This window comes from Lipophrys pholis, assembly GCF_963383615.2.
Source record: "Lipophrys pholis genome assembly, chromosome: 21".
Lineage (NCBI taxonomy): Eukaryota > Metazoa > Chordata > Actinopteri > Blenniiformes > Blenniidae > Lipophrys > Lipophrys pholis.
Window position 1 is genome coordinate 475,717 of NC_137649.1, and position 22,314 is coordinate 498,030.

The window sequence follows — 22,314 nt, forward strand, 5'->3', positions numbered from 1 at the left end:
ATCTGCTCTTCTACTTTAATAACCTTCTCGAATCAAAATAGTCACTGATACGTCCTACTGCTACAATTGTGTATAACCAATACAGAAATAAGTAGGTTGCATTTCTTGATGTGTTTAGACCATCAAACTGTGATTTTGTGAGGAGCAATGCACACAAACATACAGTACATACATGTGTTCAACATGTTGCTAATGTGTCCAGGTTTGTTAATGTTTACGTATGCTCATTGTCAATAATGACTGAAGATTGGGCTGAAGGGATGGTAAACACCTGGAGACCATAATGCACTGGAGGAATGGTAAACATCTGGAGACCATGATGGGCTGGAGGAATGGTAAACACCTGGACCAGGAGACCATGATGCACTGGAGGAATGGTAAACACCTGGAGACCACGGTGGGCTGGAGGAATGGTAAAAACCTGGAGACCACGGTGGGCTGGAGGAATGGTAAATACATGTGAGTGGGAACATTTCAGCTTTGCCGGAGTGTTTTAGAGGAATCACATGTTGTCATTTGCCAGAAGGAGAAATCGGCTCCTGATGCATCAGAGGATGCAGTCATTCTGCCCTCTGATGGAAATGAACAGTTAAAGCAAGTCTTTGATCACTTCAGGTCTGTAAAATGGGTCAGCAGTCAGTGATCTTCATAATTCTGTCGGCGCTTCTCCTCTTCCTCCTCTTCCTCCTTTTATCTTCATTGCTGCTGGTCGACCGCTTGGAACGACTGGCAGAGGACTGTTCAGCCTCACATCTCAGATGGTTGAAGGAGAGAGAGAGGAGGAGGGGAAGAGGAGGAGGGAGGAGAGGAGGAGATGGAGGAAGGAAATAGGCGGATGAGGAAGGAGAGAGGAGGAGAGATGAGAGAGGAGGAGGGAGGAGAGGAGGAGGGAGGAGAGGTGGAGATGGAGGAAGGAAAGAGGTGGATGAGGAAGGAGAGAGGAGGAGCGATGAGAGAGGAGGAGGGAGGAGAGGAGGAGAGGAGGAGGATGAGGAAGGAGAGAGGAAGAGAGATGAGAGAGGAGGAGGTAGGAAGGAAAGAGGAGGATGATGAGGAAGAAGAGAGGAGGAGAGGAGAGAGGAGATGAGAAAAGAGTAGAGAGGAGAGCAGAGAGGAGAGGAGGAGGGAGGAGAGGAAAACATCTTGCCGTCTCATTAGCCAGAAAATGCCAGATGCCCATCGGCTACAACTGCTGCAGCTGAGAGATGAGAGGAACGAGGGAGCGTGGAAACAGAGACTAGAGGAGGACAAGAAAACTGAACTGGAAGAACAGGAAAGACATGAAGTGATGAGAGAGAGAGAGAGAGAGAGAGAGAGAGAGAGAGAGAGAGAGAGAGAGAGAGAGAGAGAGAGAGAGAGAGATCCATCCTTCCATCCTATGGTTTCCAGTTTGCTTTGTGCAGACTGCAGGAGCACACACACTAACTGGCGTACTGCGTACTCACATTGACTGACTGTGTACTCACATTGACTGACTGTGTATTCACATTGACTGACTGCGTACTCACATTGACTGACTGTGTACTCACATTGACTGACTGCGTACTCACATTGACTGACTGCGTATTTACATTGACTGACTGTGTAATACGCCATGGCGGACCAACAACACATCGGGAACATCAAAATGACCGGATACTTCCTGTATTGACCGCAGGCTGCAGTAGCTACGATATCTGATACTTCCTGTATTGACCGCAGGCTGCAGTAGCTACGATATCTGATACTTCCTGTATTGACTGCAGGCTGATGAGCAGCAGCGTGTTCGTCTGGTCAACCCTCCACATGGTGTGACTTACGACCACAGATTTTACTAATGATTCTCCTGCGAACCAATCTTTAATCTCAGATGAGCCAGAATGGCAGAGTGTATGGAAGCCATTCGTTCATAAGGTGTCATGGTGGCAGCACGGAGAGAAACCACTAGAGGGCGTTGTGCAACGCTACCAGCAGGACAACATCTGCAAACTGCAGAGATGCTCCTTGTCTGAACACAATGTTTGTTCTGGAAAATCCAGAGGAGCAAAGAAGTCTAACAACTCACCGCTCAGATTCAAGCACCCTCCTCCAGGTCACCCTCCTGTAGGTCACCCTCCTACAGGTCACCCTCCTGCAGGTCAATCTCCTCCAGGTCACCTTCCTCCAGGTCAGCCTCCTGCAGGTCACCCTCCTGCAGGTCACCCTCCTGCAGGTCACTCTCCTCCAGGTCACCCTTCTCCAGGTCACCTTCCTCCAGGTCACCCTCCTGCAGGTCACCCTCCTCCAGGTCACCCTCCTCCAGGTCACCCTCCTGCGGGTCACCTTCCTCCAGGTCACCCTCCTGCAGGTCACCTTCCTCCAGGTCACCCTCCTGAAGGTCACCCAGTTCCTCCAGGTCAGCCAGGACCTTCTGGCTGTGAGGCGGGAGCACTAACCACTGCTCCTCCATTTTATCAAAGCACCAGAGGAAGTAAAGTCTTTGTTGTGCTTTCCTCACCTGGTGGGAGATGTTGTTGGTCCAGGTGAGGTCAGCAGAGATGTGCACACCAAGGAACTGGGACTATGTTAGCCCAGGTCAGGTCCAGGTCAGCAGAGACTACGTTGGTCCAGGTCAGCAGGCAGAACTGATGTGACTGATGATGAGTATTTTGCTACGATGGGGGTCAGAGTGACCAGGCGAAGTCGTTCAGGCAGCTCACTGTTCTTCTTTGGGTCTGGAATGATGGTGGAGGTCTTCAGGCAGGTAGGAAGGCCAACTCTTTCTCACACTCTGCTCTCATCTCAGTCCACGTCTCCAGATTGATGCTCCTCCATGACAGCCAGTGATGAAGAAAATCATTCAAAGCACCATGAAACAACCTTTATCGAAGGCTTGCGCCAGCTTTTTACCGTTCGAGTGGCCTGAGTGTTTTGTTTCTGGTCTTCATGCTGGAGCATGACGCCTCCATTGACTCTCAGTAGGGATGTCCCGATCCGATCGGTAGATATCGGATCGGGACATATTACTGATTTGTGAGTGATCGGGGATCAGCAAATCCAGCCGATCACCCCGCCGATCTAAAAAAAAAGAAAAGAAAAAAAACCGCGGTCCACTACGTCCCCTAATAACCACTACGTCCCCTAATAACCACTACGTCCCCTAATAACCACTACGTCCCCTAATAACCACTACGTCACCTAATAACCACTACGTCCCCTAATAACCACTACGTCCCCTAATAACCACAACGTCCCCTAATAACCACTACGTCCCCTAATAACCACTACGTCCCCTAATAACCACAACGTCCCCTAATAACCACTACGTCCCCTAATAACCACTACGTCACCTAATAACCACTACGTCCCCTAATAACCACTACGTCCCCTAATAACCACAACGTCCCCTAATAACCACTACGTCCCCTAATAACCACTACGTCACCTAATAACCACTACGTCCCCTAATAACCACTACGTCCCCTAATAACCACAACGTCACCTAATAACCACTACGTCACCTAATAACCACTACGTCCCCTAATAACCACTACGTCACCTAATAACCACTACGTCCCCTAATAACCACAACGTCCCCTAATAACCACTACGTCACCTAATAACCACTACGTCCCCTAATAACCACTACGTCCCCTAATAACCACTACGTCACCTAATAACCACTACGTCACCTAATAACCACTACGTCCCCTAATAACCACTACGTCCCCTAATAACCACAACGTCACCTAATAACCACAACGTCACCTAATAACCACTACGTCCCCTAATAACCACAACGTCACCTAATAACCACTACGTCCCCTAATAACCACTACGTCACCTAATAACCACTACGTCACCTAATAACCAGAACAATCAGGGACTAGAAGCTCGGGTGGAGCTGCAGAAGCTAGAAGCAGGCGGAGCGGGGCCATAGACCTATAAAACTAGAGTTATATATAATAGTTTATGTGTTTATGTGCAGAAGTCTACTTCTACATTTCTATGTGGTCTGTCTTCTTCTGTGTGTTTGTTGTGTTTGGTGAGTCACAGCGCCCCTAAAGGCCTGGCATGTGTACTACATGTCCTGAAGCCTCGTGTTGAGCCGTGTTCATAGTGAGGTGTGGACGGAGGTTTGGGAGAAGGACAGAGAGAACAAAGATCGTTTTATCGTGGTGTGGATGTTCCTCAGTTTACAACAACTAAAGAGAAAGAGAAGAATTTTGATTCAATAAGTGAGTTTTACAATAATTTCTAGGTAAACAAAGCTTCTGCCAATAGTGCTTTTAGCTTCAGACGTCTTAGTTGCTCCAAAAATACACTATTGAGTATCTTTGCATTAGCTATGTGAGTATTATATCAGTAAAGTATCGGTATCGGCCGATACTCAATTCTGAAAAATCGGATCGGTATCGGGGCAAGAAAGTATGATCGGGACGTCCCTAACTCTCAGTCATAAAGGAGATGTAGCTCCGGTCCATCGTTAACCCCCACCCTCCATTGAACAAACAGCAGGAACAAGGTGCTGCCAGGTTAAATTCAAAACATGTGCATTTACACTCTGCAGCTCTGTGAAAAGCTCTGGATGCCAGTGTGTGTGGTGTGTGTGTGTGTGTGTGTGTGTGTGTGTGTGTGTGTGTGTGTGTGTGTGTGTGTGTAAGAGAGATGTGTTCCCACATTGAATAGATTGTATGTGTTGTGTTTGAAATGTCTGTTTTATCCTAGATTTTATTTATTTAAATTTGTTTTGAGTAAAAATTGCTGAGTTTTCTGAGAACTGTTTCCTTTATCCTCAGCCACACCAGTCTTTTGTAGAGTCACATGGGACTTGAATTCATCAATGGAGATTTTGTGTTTCGCCTCACAATACATTTTCAGGTTCATTGCTGCATATTTCATACATGCACAAGGAATTAACCAGCAAAAAGGATTCATCGGGTTGGACTGCACAGGCCAGCTTGCTTTACAATGGGATTCCTGGCTGAACTCCATGATCCCAAAAACTCTTGAAAAAACAACAACCCCCAAAAAGGCATTACTATGCAATAAGGATTCCATATTTAAATATACAATAATTTATACATTAAGAATAGGCCGCATTTCTAATAATCTTCCGTATTTTGTAATAAAATGCTTGAATACATTCTTCAATAAACTTTAATGTCAAATATTGCAGCAGTTACTACATAATGTGGTTGTTCCACCATTTATTTATTTATTTTATAATAAATTGTAATAACTTGGTGCATTATGTAATAAAACATCAAACCTGATCATCATACAATAATTCAGAAAACATTAAGCATTCCAGGTTAGTCAGAAATCATTTAAAAAACTATTTTCATTGGTCAAACATTAATGAATTTTAACTTTATTCATTATAATGGAGAATGTGTTCACAAGCTCACAATTCATGCACAAGGCATTAGTATACTGATAGAGAGAAAGTCAGGGCAGTTCACTGCTGTGTGACTCTAGGGGGGTCCAGTGGCTGATCTATTGCAATACCGAGCGTCACCACAGGGTGCGCAGGAGAGCTGATCCTACCCGGATGGTGGCTGGATCACAAGAGACAAATATGACTGGGTGAACGATGGGTCTGGGTGGAGGGAAACTGAACCAAGTCGTATCCCACACATAAATGTGTATTTCTTTTCATCAACGGATCCCCTCAGCCTTAAGTACACTGCAACAATGGCAAATGAAACCCCGTCACAATAAGAGACAACTGCTTATGTCAAAAAGAAAAATGAAAATCTGACTTTGCCTCCGTCTGATCCTGTTCCAGAACATGATGGCCACAAATGGGCCTCTGTGTCATGAGATGTGTGAAATGCTGCTGACCTTTGACCCATTGAGACTGAATAAAGGTTTTGCATCAGGGCCACATTGAGAAGGAATCTGTGAAAAAACCAAAGAAGTTGTAGAACAATGTTCAACAACACAAAGCTGGAAGGTGCTGGGAAAAAACCTCCTGATGTTCAAAGTCAGATGAAGGTCGAGTTGAACAAACAAGTCCTGATAGAGCAGCTGGCTTCTTGTGCAATAGCATAGCTCCAGTGATGTGTGACACGTCATGACATGAATCTGAACAATAGACTGCAGAGTCAGCCACAACACAGTGATGGTGAGCTGGCTGGGTCTGGCAGAACGCTGGTGAAGACTGGTGAACAGCTTCTCATGGCAGGCCATGGCAGGCCAGACGCATATGTATTTATATATATATATATGTGTGTGTGTGTGTGTGTGTGTGTCTTCCAAAATTCCAATTATAATAACTAAACTTAATTTTTTTTGTTTGACCAATGAAAGTAGTTTTTAAATGTGCTGCTGTGGTGGGTTAAATTCACTGAGCTGAGAGGACGGACCCCCCCCCCCCCCCCCCCCCCCCCCCCCCCCACTGCTATCTGCTCCTCCACTGATTTCTGCACCCCCACCAAAAACTGCCCCCCCACGATAACTGCCCCCTACTGATAACTGCCCCCCCACTGCTATCTGCCCCTCCACAGATACATTTTTCCTTGAATTCACTTTCAGGATGTTTTCACAACCACCAGGGGGCGTTGGTACCCCGAACGCTGTTTCTACCATCGCATCAGGCTGTTTCCATCCAAACTCATCATGCCATCTTTTTCCATATTATCTTCTCCCCCATATCCCCTGTCTCCCCCATATCCTTGTGTCCCTCCATCTCCCCATCTCGCTCCATCTCCCTCCATAAAACCCCATCTCCCCCATCACCCCCCGAAACTCCCATCACCCTGTCTCCCTCCATATCACCCCCATCACCCCAAATCCTCCCATCACCGTGTCTCCCTCCATCACCCTATATCCCACAAATCCTCCCATCACCCTTGTATCTCCCATCACCCTCCATTTCACCCCCATCACCACCAAATCCTCCCATCACCCCTTGTATCTCCATCACCCTCCCATTTCACCCCCATCACCACCAAATCCTTCCATCACCCCTGTCTCCCCCATCACCCTGTCTCCCTCCATTTCCCCTGTCTCCCCCGTCTCCCCGATCCCCTGTCTCCCCGAATCCCCCATCTCCCCGTCTCCCTCCATTTCCCCCGTCTGCCTCCATCTCCCCTGTCTCCTCCGTCTCCCCCAAATCGCCCATCACCCCCGTATCTCCCGTCACCCTTCATGACCCCGTCTCCTCCCATCTCCCCCATCACCCTCTGTCTCCTCCCATCTCCCCCGTCTCCCCCCCTCCCCCGTGGTCTGGAACGGGGTCGACTACCCGTGGTGTTGTCTTTCCCCCTGTGGCAGGTACTTCCACTCCCCGACCGACACCAAGGAGCTGCTCTACGATCCGGCGTCGGTGATGAACGGCGACACGCTGAAGTTCTGCCTGAAGGAGGCGTGGTGCAAGCTGTCCTTCTTCGTCCTCTCCTTCTTCTACTATCTCTACTGGTGAGCAGGTTGCGGTTCCACGTGAACATGTGACATTAATTAGATTGTCAGAGATACTTTAGACTTTAAGAGAACCCATTAATGCTGGATTGACGCCACGTCATGCTTGTTAAGCAGCTGATGAAGAGAAATGGTTTGACTCCATTCGAGTTCTGTTAGCAGGGTTCTCTACCTGGGTTCCATTCCCAGCTCTGACATTTGAGACAAAGTGAGTGCAAATCAATGAATAAAGCAACCATTTCTCTGGCAGTCACATGCAAGGTGGTGGCGATAGGCTTGTCAGAGTAGCTTCTTCATAGGCTGGTGCTAATGCATGTGATGTTAGGAGAAGCTGATTCTTTATTTCATTGACAAGCACCACCGTATCACTTAGAGTGGACGGACTGTTCAGGGTATTACAAAGGTAATAACTATTATTACATTATCTGTCAAATGTTTCTTCATCTTTCTGCTCAAATGTGACCTTTTCCTGTCATTGTCCTGATGATGCTGTTATTAATCCCTCGGATTCTTGTTCCATGTATCATGTGGTGCTGCAGTGTGTGGAACCTGGAAATATCCCTCTAATAGCTCTTATCAATGGGAACACTTAAAGGTACAATCCTTAAATTTTCTGACTTTTTGTTCTGTGGATGTGAGTTGGGGCAGAGCAGCAAAGGCCACATGACCACCTCAGGACTTCATCCTGTCTTTTTATCTGGACATGTTTCCAGCTTATCATTGATCCATTACTTCATCTCTGTTGTGGTCATGTGGCTCAATGTTTGAAGATATTAAATTCAAGTAGTTCAGAATAATGGCTTTGTATTCCCCGACAACATAAAGGACTGCTACTTTACCATGGAGTTCTTCTTGTCTGTGTGTGATGATTGATGTAGGAGAGAATCTGTTCACAGTCTGCTGTTTCACCACCGGGTAGGAAGACAACATCATGTGTGAGTCTGAAGTTGTTGGATTACATATGAGAGAGAACGTAAATGATTAAGATTTAATGTGATTTCATCTTACTTTTGCTGTTCTAAAGACGTTGCCTTCAAAGTGTCCACACAGGACCACACCATCAGATGGTGCTAAATGCATTTAGGCAAGTAGAGCAAAAGCTCCTGGTCCTCCGTCAATGATAACTAATGTTTTCTGAATGAAGGTCATTGTGTGGGGACATGTTGAAATCACTTCTCTGAAAGCAGCTGTTGTGTGGTGAGAGGAGAAGACACTCCCTCCTGGCATGCTCACCTCCAATCAGAGAAAACTGAGAAAGATGGAAGTCGGCTAATGTTTGGTGCTTCTGTGAATTTCCTTCATTCTCATCCAAATATCCTCATTTATCAGTAGATAATCCTCCTGTGCAGCATTTGAACACTATGAGGTGACTTACAATCACTTTTCATGTCATTGACTGTAAATAGTTTATTTTCTAGAACGTTCTTTCCAGTCAGGTTTCATTTGAAATGTTAGTCCTTAAACAGTTGCCGAAAAAAGGTTTGAGGAAATTAGCAATTTAAAAACTTGTGTGGTTTAATAGAAAAGTTGATCAATGTTGTGTTTCAGGTGAATCAATGGAAGCTTGGTGACGTTACACGTCTGCCTTGTTTCAATTGGACTTAGTGAAGAAAAGCTGGTTGACATGGAGCTCCATCATTAGATCCTTAGAGATCTGCTCCAATAAACACCAAGAAACTTTGTTCTCCCTTCAGACAGGCTGATCCTGCCCAAGAGTATTTTCAACTTGTAAAGCTGCTTGTGTCAACATACTGACATATTGACCATAGTGTAAAACTTTGCCAATGGGGGCACTGTCCAATTTGTTCCACATTAAGAGATGATCTACATGAGCAACTCTACTGGTGGAGATCAAGGAAGATAAAGAGTTAGTTTTAAAACTCCCATCAAATTCATGGTGGTAACTCCTGCTACTAAACAATCTTCTGGCTCTGCTCCGTCTCCCACAGTGCTCAGCTATATGAAGTGGTTTGGAACATTTGCTGAGCTGATTCAGTCAGTGGAAGATCATTTAACTTCATATAAACATAATATCAGCTCAATTATTCCTGAACAGTTTTTAATTAATTAATTAATTAATTTAATTTATTTATTTTCATTCACTTTGGGTTTTATATTACAATTCTGCTCTTTGCTGGAAGAGAGTACTTTGATTTTGTGGTTGACAATAAAAACTTTGAGGTATTGTGACTGCACAATCATTTCTTCATAGTGAACAACCAAGAATGCATTTCAACCAAACATAACCACACTTCCATAAGTGTGTTTTCAATATAGTAGTTCACTTTTTAGCACCTGAAGGGGCATACAGTACTTTGGACAAAAGTACAAGACTGTCATTCCAAATGAGTAGAAATCATTTCAACAATCATTTCAGCGTTCTGACACAATCTGACATAGGCCACGTTGACACGTACCCGGGTTTTTGAAAAAATGGTGATATTTCTCTGTGTTTGGGCTCATTTACACATCAAGCAGCTCCGACTCAGCACAAACCAGGATTCCTGAAAACGTTCTGGATAAACTCTGGGTCTCTGTTTGCATCTAAAGGCGGGTAGGCAGATATTTAGGTCACAATTTGTGATGTGTTGTTTATTTTTCCAGGATTCTGATTGGCTATCATGGCTTCATGCTTGTCGCTACACTGCCCCCTACAGGTTTGGCTGCTCATAGCAGCTCTGATCCAGCTGGATATGCGTTCCGTGTAAATGAAGATTTCTTTTTTTAAAGGTAGAGGGGGAAATGTCAATTTCTGTAAAAACCCAGGTACGTGTAAACGTGGCCTTAATCGTTTACACGAATTCAGATTGTGTCACACACAAGCTGACACAATCTGAATGTGGGGGTGTGTGCGTGGGTGTGGCCGAGCGGTGATGCAGCAGGGAGAGTGGGAGGTGGCTCCAGGGAGGCGCTAAGAGGAGAGCCGACATACTTGATGCCATCAATGTCTAATTGCGTCTCTCCTCCCTGATGGTAGCGGCTGGGAGGCTTTAAAAGGGGGAGAAGCTCCAGGAGGAGGTGGAGCCTGGAAAGGACTTATTTTGGTTCAAATAAAGGATTTGACAATGGTTGCTGACTCTGCATCTGTGTGCCAGGATATTCCAGGGAACAAGAGTCTCTTGTTACATTGGGCATCAGGTGTGTCGGCTCCCCTCTCAACCCTCCCACTCTGTCTGCTGCATCACCGCTCATCCACACCCATGCACACACCACCACATTGACTTAATCTAACACAAAGTAACACAATCTCACATATCTGACACAATCTGACACATCGTACCACAATCTCAAATGATCTGACACAATCTAACACAATGTAACATAATCTGACAGTCTGACACAATGTAACACAATCTAACATAATCTGACACAATTTAACACAATCACATAATCTGACACAATGTAACCAATCGCACATAATCTCACTCACCTATATTCAGGAGATGGTGGATCATAATGGGTGGATGGGATAGGTGGAGGTTATGGGTGGATGTGGTGTACATTGGGTGGATGATAATGGGTGGATGTGATGGGTGGAGTTTATAGATGGATGTGAAGGACACTCGGTGGATGATAAAAGATGGAGGTTATGGGTGGATGTTGTGTACATTGGGTGGATGATAATGGGTGGGTGTGATGGGTGGAGGTTATGGTGGATGTGATGGACACTGGATGGATGATAATTGGTGGATGTGATGGGTGGAGTTTATAGATGGATGTGAAGGACACTCGGTGGATGATAATGGGTGGATAGGATGGGTGGGTGATAATGGGTGGATGTGTTGGGTAGAGGTTATGGTGGATTTGTTGGACACTGGGTGGATGATAATGAGTGGATGTGATGGGTGGAGGATATGGGTGGATGTGATGGACACTCGGTGGATGATAATAGGTGAAGGTTATGGGTGGATGTAGTGGACATTGGGTGGATAATAATGGGTGTGATGGGTGGAGGTTATGGTAGATGTGATAGAGACACTGGATGGATGATAATTAGTGGATGTGATGGGTGGAAGTTATGAATGGATGTGATGGACACTCGGTGGATGATAAAAGATGGAGGTTATGGGGGGATGTTATGGACATTGGGTGGATGTGATGGGTGGAGGTTTTGATGGATGTAATGGACACTGGGTGGATGTGATGGGACACTGAGTGGATGTGATGGGTGGAGGTTATGGGCGGATGTGATGGACACTGGTTTGATGATAATGGGTGGATGTGATGGACACTGGCTGTCCAAATCGGTGACCTCAGCAGCCATCTTGACCTTAAACATCTTGCTTCTCCACCCGTCCTGCTGCAGCTCATTTTGGAATCATCTGCTGGTTGGAGGCCGCTGGCAGGAGAAGCATCCGCATCATAAAGGTATTCACCACTTCTTCACTTGTTCACCCCTTCACCACTTCATTCTTGACAACTTCCCCTCTTCACCACTTCACTTGTTCACAACTTCATTTGTTCACCACTTCCCCTCTTCACCACTTCACTTCTTCACCACTTCATTTGTTCACCACTTCCCCTCTTCACCACTTCACTTGTTCACCACCTCACTTGTTCACCACTTCACCACTTCATTTGTTCACCATTTCCCCTCTTCACAACTTCCCCTCTTAACCACGTCACCTGTTCACCGCTACAGACTCCACTTGTTTACCACTTCACCTGTTCACCACTACAGTACTCCACTTGTTCACCACTTCAGTTGTTCACCACTTCAGTTGTTCACCACTTCACCACTTCATTTGTTCACCACTTCCCCTCTTAACCACGTCATCTGTTTACCACTACAGCACTCCACTTGTTCACCACTTCACTTTTTCACTACTTCAGCACTTCACTTGTTCACCACTTCACCACTCCAGCAGTTACTGGTGTCTCCTCAGGTTGTCCACACGTTACACAGCCTTGATTTCCCTGCTGGTTCTTCTAAAGAGCTCATGACTCCACAGTAAAGAGAAACATGAGAGGAGAGAAGCTGCTGGAGGAGGAGGAAGTGACATCATGGTCAGAACACCTTCTGTCTGGACACCACAGAGTCCTGCTCTGAAGGTCCCCTCCAGAGCAGGACCCTGGACCCCCTCCAGGCCCCCTTGGGTGGATTCAGGAAAGGACTTTCAGTCAATTAAAAGAAGAGCAATCAGAGATTGTGACGTCGGCCAAACATCTCTCGTATCTCAGTGGTGAAAACCTGTCCTGTGGTTTTGATGGAATCCTTACAAGCCTATCAAATGAAATCCAGATCCAGATCCAGATCCAGATCCAGATCCAGATCCAGATCCAGGCCTGATATCGACCTGTGCGGAACATTGAAACAGTTTTGACCTGATCTTTCTATCAGACTCACAGACATGAATAGAAATCCCAAAACGATCCCATCAATCACATCTACCGTCGTTGTTCAGTCGTCTCCCGCTGGACCGTCGCCGTTACCATCCTTGCTGGCGTCTCGTCTTCAGATTGGTCTGGAGTCTCTCCTGCCATCCAGCACTCCTCCAACTCTCTTCCTCTGCTTCTCTAAAACGTCTTCCTCTGAGCAGCCTGAAGCCTCAGGAATCCATCGCTGTGGTTTCTTTTAGCCATGATATCACAGCCAAGATGGCGGTGGTTCAGGGCGTCTGCCTGGCAGGATCACCTCTCCATGTCACAGGGTTTTCGTAGCAGGTGACAGCAGTATGACAAAAATGTTTTCAAACATTGTCGGGTCATGAGCACTTTCACTCTGTGACCGTTTGAAAATCACACTTGTGCACTTTTATAAAGAAGCTGGTTGAAATGGAACCCTTCCTTGTTAACCCTCCACCTGAAGACCAACACACACACACACACACACACACACACACACACACACACACACACACACACACACACACACACACACACACACACACACACATACACTTGCACGCTGTGCTGAAGATTCAGATGAACAGCAGGATCCAGGGAGGCGGGACTTCCTGTCTGGTGGGACAATGGAGCTGATGTTCCCTCTGGCCTCCACCAGGGGTCCAGGGTCACACACTGTAGTGGCCTGTTGCATTGTGGGCCGGCCAGATGCTTCCACACACACGTTTGTCAGTGAACACACGGAGAGCACATTCATTACAGGTAGTAAATATTATAAAACCAACGTCACTTCATCATGTGTCTCTTCTCCATCCACGTTATGAAGTCCACATGTTCTGTCCGCTACCACTGCTGCACATGGTGCCGGAACATTTCCAGCTCTCTGTCCTTACAGGCCTGTAACTTATTCATCGATATGAAGTGATGAACCCGCAGTCCCCGCTCCGGTTTAGGTTCTCAGGGTGACGTCAGTCTGGACTCGTCCATCTAAACTTGTAGGGTTTAGACTTCCTTCAAGTTTGGCCTCAAATCAGCAGATCCAACATCAAACTACAGGCTGGAAGCAGCTGAAACGAGACATGAAACACATCGAGGCAAAGTCAGTGCAGTGTTAGAATCCTGTGAAGCTCCGTGTAACAATGAGCACCGCAACCCCTCCCCCCTCCTCCCCCCTCCCTCCCCCCAGTCGGATCCCTGCAGAGTAAACCTGACTGGACCTCCAGGCACTCCAGGCACTCTAGGTGCTCCAGGTGCTCCAGGTGCTCCAGGCACTCTAGGTGCTCCAGGTGCTCCAGGTTTAGTCTCATAAACACAATAATCTCATAATCGAACACAATAGTCTCATAATCCAACATGATAATCTCATAATCAAACGCACTAATCTGCCTGCTTCAGTTTTCTTGCAGCAGATACTGATCCTCTCTATGGCCAATCACAACGTGTCTAACATAGAAACACAAGCTGTCACTCAGTTTTCACATGTTCACTGACTGTAGGAACCCAGAACCAGTATCAGAACCAGTACCAGAATCAGGACCAGTACCAGGATAAGGACAAGTATCAGAATCAGAACCAGTATCACAACCAGAACCAGTATCAGTATCAGAACGAGAACCAGTATCAGAACCAGTGCCAGAATCAGGACCAGTAACAGAACCAGAACCAGAACCAGGAAAAGAACCAAGACAAGGACAAGTATCAGAACCAGGACCAGTATCAGAACCAGGACAAGAACCAGGATAAGGACAAGTATCAGAACCAGGACCAGTATCAGAACCAGAACCAGAACCAGAACCAGAACCAGAACCAGTATCAGAGCGAGAACCAGTATCTGCACCAGTATCTGAACCAGTACCAGAACCAGAACCAGAACCAGAACCAGAACCAGAACCAGAGGGGGCAGAATTATTGGCTGCTGCGATGGTTTGAGCAGTGGAGTTATGTGATCAAACATTTCAGAGAATTACAGCAAATTAATCTCAATCCGTAACAAAAGCAAATCAAAATAATGCATCGAGAGATTATTGATCCTGAATTGAAGGTTTGAGAAAATCAACAGAAGATTTTTCCAAGACGAAGATGAAGCAGCTGATCAGCCTCCTGCTGCAGAGTCGCTTCGAACAGCCGGGATGGGTCTTTTTATGTTTCTGTCACTTCTGATGAGGCTGATGGAATACAAGGTCTCTGTCTGTCTGTCTGTCTCTCTCTCTGTCTTTCTCTCTCACTGTCTCTCTTTCTGTCTCTCTCTGTCCCCCCCAGTGATTTGAGTTCAGTCTGTTGTCTCAGTCTTTTAAAATCGGTGTATTCCTCTTCATCGCCTGGTGGCTGCAGTCATACCAGTTCTTCCTCCTCTTCATCGCTGGCCGGCGCTTTGTTTCTTCCTCACTCATCACATGACGCTCATCAGTTTGGGCTTTTTCAGTTGCAATAAGAGGGACTTTTCTTTTCCATCAAACTATAGGGACAGAATTACAAAATAAGACGGAGACATGCCAGGATGGATTGGGTTTTTTGTTGGGGTTTATTTTTTTAACATTTTCAGGTCATGGTAAAAACCTATACGTGTCAAATGAATTGGAGTGTGGACATAATGAAATAATCCCTGGTCAGCTATGCAGCGTCAGAGATTACAGTGGCGAGTAAAGTATTGATCCCCTGGCACATTTCCAGACTTTGTCACATGACAACCACTTCTAGATCTCATTGACGGACCAACACAACGTGAAGCAGGGCGAAAATCATTCTGCTTTTCAAATGTTTTCACAAATTAAAAAAAGAGTTGAAGAGTGTCCTCCCCCTCACTCACCATTCAGAGTGTCCTCCCCCTCACTCACCATTCAGAGTGTCCTCCCCCTCACTCACGATTCAGAGTGTCCTCCCCCTCACTCACCACTCAGAGTGTCCTCCCCCTCACTCACCATTCAGAGTGTCCTCCCCCTCACTCACCATTCAGAGTGTCCTCCCCCTCACTCACCATTCAGAGTGTCCTCCCCCTCACTCACCACTCAGAGTGTCCTCCCCCTCACTCACCATTCAGAGTGTCCTCCCCCTCACTCACCACTCAGTGGATCCTGGATCACTGGAGGCGTCCAGCTGGAAGAAGGTCTGGACTCCCCAGCTCCGTTCTCCAAACGTTAATATTCATGTCACCTCTTACTTTCACCACCTTTCAGGACACTCACTGAGCAACGGATGTGTTTCAATACTTTTAAAAAACTGTACAAAAAGACGCTGCCTCCACCGTGCTCCTCAGCATGATGCTGCCTCCACCGTGCTCCTCAGCATGATGCTGCCTCCACCGTGCTCCTCAGCATGATGCTGCCTCCACCGTGCTCCTCAGCATGATGCTGCCTCTACCGTGCTCATGATGCTGCCTCCACCGTGCTCCTCAGCATGATGCTGCCTCCACCGTGCTCATGATGCTGCCTCCACCGTGCTCATGATGCTGCCTCCACCGTGCTCCTCAGCATGACGCTGCCTCCACCGTGCTCCTGATGCTGCCTCCACCGTGCTCCTGATGCTGCCTCCACCGTGCTCCTGATGCTGCCTCCACCGTGCTCATGATGCTGCCTCCACCGTGCTCATGATGCTGCCTCCACCGTGCTCCTCAGCATGATGCTGCCTCCACCGTGCTCCTGATGCTGCCTCCAACGTGCTCCTCAGCATGACGCTGCCTCCACCGTGCTCCTGATGCTGCCTCCACCGTGCTCCTGATGCTGCCTCCACCGTGCTCCTGATGCTGCCTCCACCGTGCTCCTCAGCATGATGCTGCCTCCACCGTGATCCTGATGCTGCCTCCAACATGCTCCTCAGCATGACGCTGCCTCCACCGTGCTCCTGATGCTGCCTCCACCGTGCTCCTCAGCATGACGCTGCCTCCACCGTGCTCCTGATGCTGCCTCCAACGTGCTCCTCAGCATGACGCTGCCTCCACCGTGCTCCTCAGCATGACGCTGCCTCCACCGTGCTCCTGATGCTGCCTCCACCGTGCTCCTCAGCATGATGCTGCCTCCACCGTGCTCCTCAGCATGATGCTGCCTCTACCGTGCTCATGATGCTGCCTCCACCGTGCTCCTCAGCATGATGCTGCCTCCACCGTGCTCATGATGCTGCCTCCACCGTGCTCCTCAGCATGACGCTGCCTCCACCGTGCTCCTGATGCTGCCTCCACCGTGCTCCTGATGCTGCCTCCACCGTGCTCCTGATGCTGCCTCCACCGTGCTCATGATGCTGCCTCCACCGTGCTCATGATGCTGCCTCCACCGTGCTCCTCAGCATGATGCTGCCTCCACCGTGCTCCTGATGCTGCCTCCAACGTGCTCCTCAGCATGACGCTGCCTCCACCGTGCTCCTGATGCTGCCTCCACCGTGCTCCTGATGCTGCCTCCACCGTGCTCCTGATGCTGCCTCCACCGTGCTCCTGATGCTGCCTCCACCGTGCTCCTGATGCTGCCTCCACCGTGCTCCTCAGCATGATGCTGCCTCCACCGTGATCCTGATGCTGCCTCCAACATGCTCCTCAGCATGACGCTGCCTCCACCGTGCTCCTGATGCTGCCTCCACCGTGCTCCTCAGCATGACGCTGCCTCCACCGTGCTCCTGATGCTGCCTCCACCGTGCTCCTCAGCATGACGCTGCCTCCACCGTGCTCCTGATGCTGCCTCCAACGTGCTCCTCAGCATGACGCTGCCTCCACCGTGCTCCTCAGCATGACGCTGCCTCCACCGTGCTCCTCAGCATGACGCTGCCTCCACCGTGCTCCTGATGCTGCCTCCAACGTGCTCCTCAGCATGACGCTGCCTCCACCGTACTCCTGATGCTGCCTCCACCATGCTCCTGATGCTGCCTCCACCGTGCTCCTCAGCATGATGCTGCCTCCACCGTGCTCATGATGCTGCCTCCACCGTGCTCCTGATGCTGCCTCCAACGTGCTCCTCAGCATGATGCTGCCTCCACCGTGCTCCTGATGCTGCCTCCACCGTGCTCCTGATGCTGCCTCCACCGTGCTCCTGATGCTGCCTCCACCGTGCTCCTGATGCTGCCTCCACCGTGCTCCTCAGTGGGACACTGTGTTCAGTGCTAGTTTTCATCCAGGTTTGGTTCCTCCGACCAGACCTCCTTCCTCCATGTTTGCTGCTGTCAAACTGCAGACGGGGCTTTGTCTGGCTCTGTGTCATCAAACTCTTTCTTCTTCTGTGATTTGTGGCGGTCAGACAGATAGTTGTCCTGAGGACTGATCTGAAGCTCCTCCACAGGTACCATGATTCTCCTCAGAGTAAAGATGGAGGGGAAGTTCTAAACGCCTTACTTTTCACATTCATGTTCCCTCTACTTCCTGGTGTGTTGCTCTGTCACATCAAACCTGGGAGCTGGATCAATACTTCTGAAAGTCACTGTTTGTCTGGGGTTGAATGTTTGGCCCCATCTTTTGCATAAAGCAGTATTCTAATTGTATTCTATCTTCCTGCACTTCTAAATAAACTACATTTACATGAGCTTTGAGGAATGCCTGTCAAGATTAAGCTTTCAAAAAAACTCCAAGTAGCTCATGCTAAGCTAACCAATTAGAACTGCAGTGAATTGCATCACAGTAAATTCATGGCTTTTGTAGAAATATGTATTATCATTATTATTATTATTATTATTATTATTAAAAGACAAATAAGAGGAGCACCAACTCATTTTGATTGGATAATGGCAGTAAAGCAGTCAGTTTGTATGAAGCAATTCATCATTTAAAGAAACAGTTTAAGTCCTCGTAAACAGGATGAGCCTGAAAAAGACAGAAACATCTCACAAGGAAGTCCCAACATTAAGAAGTCACCTTTAAGGTTTTTGTCACAAACAAACCGACTGTCGGTTTGAAAAGTTGAAACACCAGGACAGAAAACTATCAGTCAGGTCAATCAATGAGTCCAGACATGCACTGCTTCAGAGAATCCATTAGACGTTGTGATTTCTAATGTCACTGTGTCACCTGGCTGCTGCTTCGTCCAATCACGTAACTGCTGACTGACTTGCAGCTTCCTGTTTGTCCCTCTTGTGTTGCAGTATGATCTACTCCCTGGTTACCTCATAACCCCTGACCTATCAGCAAACTGGAGGGAAACAATCACCTGTGGACATGTTTCACACCACAGTTCTTCACACAAAAGTGAAGAAGAAAATCAACTTTGGTTTGTTTCTTCTGCTGTGGAGCCATTTTGTTGGGGGCGGAGCTTCTCTGGCGCCTCGTCTCAGAACGAGAAGAACGGACTGATGTTTTATCCTCCATTGTATATAGAACACTGAACCTGCTGTTTACAGTCGATAGTGGGACCCCAGTTAATCACTGCCTGCACACACACACACACACACACTCCCCACACACACACACACACACACACACACACACACACACACACACACACACACACACACACACACACACACACACACACACACACACACCACACACACACACACACACACACACACACACACACACACACACACACACACACACCACACACACACACGCACGCACTATCTTCTGGAGCTCACTTGTAGCGTAGCAATGGCACTTGCCCAGAGGATGAAGAGCACAGTAGCGTTTGCACAGTTTGTCTCAGGCTAAACCCGGTGAAGCACTGCCTGGCCCGGCCCGGCCCGGCCCGGCCCGGCCCGGCCCGGCTCAGTCCGGCTCCGCGAGGTCTGGCATGGCCCGGCCCACCACTTCTCAGTGGCTTGTCCTCAGTGCTTCACCAAACCGTAGCTTCTGTGGTGAGCCGGATCACACTGTACAGAACAGAGAGTCCTCCATACCTCAACACACACACACACACACACACACACACACACACACACACACACACAGTCGCAGCCTGTGGATCTTCTTTTGAACGTTGCGTGGTGGTTCTTGTGACGTGTGATACTCGATGTATTCTCTAGACACAAGGCGTGGCCTGCTGGCTCCTCCTTGTTCTCCTTGTGATGTTCTACTGTGGGAAGAAACTTTTCTAAAACTTACACACAAACTGTCAAAGCTTTTATAGTAGAGGAAACACATTGTTTGCACAATAGTCAGTTTGATCTTGCACAAGATTTGCAATATTTGGCGATATATTGAAGATACTTTATGATCGTCGAGCCACACAGGTGAAGGTCTTCCAGTGTGTAAAGAACCAGCCGGTCCTGTTTATAGATGGGAACACAATGTGAATCTTTTCTAGCTCTCTTGGTACCATGGACCAAAACCTTGTCTTTTCACTCTGTTTGTTGGGGGCGCCCTCCATCGGTCGTCGCCACTTTTCTTTCAGATGAATCCAGAACTGTAACAGTGGAAAGTACTGGTAGGAGTACACAGTACTCAGCCATTTTCCTGCCCTCATGTTAGTACAAATATCTGTAGCAAATGAAGTTTGGACCAAAAGACAAAGATCTCATAACTCTCACCTCCATGTGTAGCATGGTTCTCTGAAGCAGGGTCTCTGCTCACCACTTCACCAGGATGAATCATCCCCCCATCCTCCTCTCCTCTTATTCAACATTTTCTATCCTTCCTGTGGATGTATGTGACCAACCCAGAAGAATTTAGATATTGTTTATGAAATAAAGTATTTTAAAATCAAAAGTCTTCCATTTGTACTTTTTCAAAGAAACAAAATGCTTCAATCAGTTCGACTGTCGAAGTTCTTGAACTGAAGAAAATCCTGTGTAGATCAGAAGTGCTGGTGGAGGATTCTGTTCTCAAGCCAACGCAGGCCGGAGCCAATCAGAGGAGCAGTTTAGAGAAACTCTTTGCCGTCAGACAAAACCATGTAAAGAGTTGTAAAAACATCTGTTAAACTCTTTAAACCCCTCATAAAACCCTTTTGAAAGCCATAAAATGGTTCTTTCACACAAAAATACCACATTAAAACCAGTTCTTTCACACTAAAATACCACATTAAAACCAGTTATTTCACAGTAAAGTGCCAGACCAAACCCAGTTCTTTCACACTAAAGTACCAGACTAAGCCTAGTTCTTTCACAGTAAAGTACCAGACTAAACCTACTTATTTCACAGTAAAGCACTAGACTAAGCAGTTCTTTCAAAGTAAAATACCAGACTAAACCTAGTTCTTTCACACTAAAATACCAGACTAAGTACAGTTCTTTCACAGTAAAGTGCCAGACTAAACCTACTTATTTCACAGTAAAGCACTAGACTAAGCAGTTCTGTCAAAGTAAAGTGCCAGACTAAACCCAATTCTTTCACACTAAAGTACCAGACTAAACCCAGTTCTTTCACAGTAAAGTGCCAGACTAAACCCAATTCTTTCACACTAAAGTACCAGACTAAACCCAATTCTTTCACACTAAAGTACCAGGCTAAACCCAGTTATTTGAAGCTAAAATACCAGACTAAACCCAATTCTTTCACAGTAAATCACCAGACTATAGACAGTTCTTTCACAGTAAAGTACCAGAGTAAACGTAGTTCTTTCACACTAAAAACTAGACTAAGCCCAGTTCTTTCACAGTAAAGCACTAGACTAGACCCAGTTCTTTTACAGTAAAATACCACACTAAACACATTTTTTTTCACAGTAAAGTACCAGACTTAACCCAGGTCTTTCACAGTAAAGTTCCAGACTAGACTTACTTCTTTCACAGTAAAGCGCCAGACTCAACACAGTTTTTTCACAGTAAAGTACCAGATTAGACCCAGTTTTTTCTCACTAAAGTACCAGACTAAACACAGTTCTGTCACAGTAAAGTACCAGACCAAACCCAGTTCTTTCACAGTAAAGCACCAGACTAAACACAGTTCTTTCACAGTAAACCACCAGACAAAACGCAGTTCTTTCACAGTAAAATACCAAACCAAACTTACCGTAGTTCTTTCACAGTAAAGTACCAGACCAAACACAGTTATTTTACAGTAAAAGTTCCAGTGTTGCAGCAGCAGGGTAGAGAGACGAACTGCTGCATGAATCAACACATCGCTTTTAATGCTCTCCTCCATTGACTGAACATTTAACTGAAGATGGCAGCAGACAGGTACAAATAATAATAAATAGTGTGAAATTCACCGGCAGGAAGGTGACTTGAAGCAGCCCAAACAAAATATAAAACTTTCATTCAGAATTGGATGGCATTTGAATTTTAGTTGTTCAATTGACGTAGACTATTTACGGAAGAGTTTTAGGGCCACTGAAGAAAAAAATTAAAATTTGGAGGCTAAAAAAAATAAAAAACCTTTGTGGTTAGCCCGTAGATGTGAATTCACATTAAATCACTTAATTCTGACTATATCGGGTTGCTTACTGCTTATGGACGTGTGATTTTACACAGGCTTTCCTTGATTGATAAGAACACATTTAAATAAGCAGCCCGGGATCCCTGCCTTTGTCCTTCGTACTCGACGAAGTTCCGCGACGGAACCAGGCAGCAGGCTGCTCTGTCTCTTCTCGTCCTGATACTGATGATAACTGCACCGTGTTTATGAGCTACATTCTGTCCTGAAGCAACTTTTCACCTCTTCATTAAATTTTATTTTGAGGAAGCAGTCACACGTGCTGGCATGTGGAGGGACAGACTTTGTTTTCCACGTGAAAAAAA

The 22,314-nt window shown here is 46.8% G+C and overlaps 2 protein-coding genes across 2 annotated transcripts in view; one reads left to right on the top strand and one right to left on the bottom strand.

The window, feature by feature from the left end:
• Positions 1–7,950, top strand: part of cnih3 (cornichon family AMPA receptor auxiliary protein 3) — a gene marked incomplete at both ends in the record, with an annotated part of 123,607 nt that extends 115,657 nt beyond the window's left edge. Inside the window, 2 exons of the mRNA XM_080490770.1 lie at positions 7,240–7,383; positions 7,923–7,950. Of these exons, the coding sequence (XP_080346896.1) occupies positions 7,240–7,383; positions 7,923–7,950 (172 nt within the window). The remainder of the gene's footprint in view (positions 1–7,239; positions 7,384–7,922) is intronic.
• On the bottom strand, positions 1,296–3,038 carry LOC308126401 (uncharacterized protein). The gene is made up of 2 exons (XM_080490771.1): positions 1,684–3,038; positions 1,296–1,642 (listed from the first exon to the last, which is right to left on the bottom strand). The coding sequence occupies exon 1, from the start codon at positions 2,426–2,428 to the stop codon at positions 2,096–2,098; it is 333 nt and encodes a 110-aa protein (XP_080346897.1). The 5' UTR covers positions 2,429–3,038; the 3' UTR covers positions 1,296–1,642; positions 1,684–2,095.
• Positions 7,951–22,314: the final 14,364 nt, after the last annotated feature.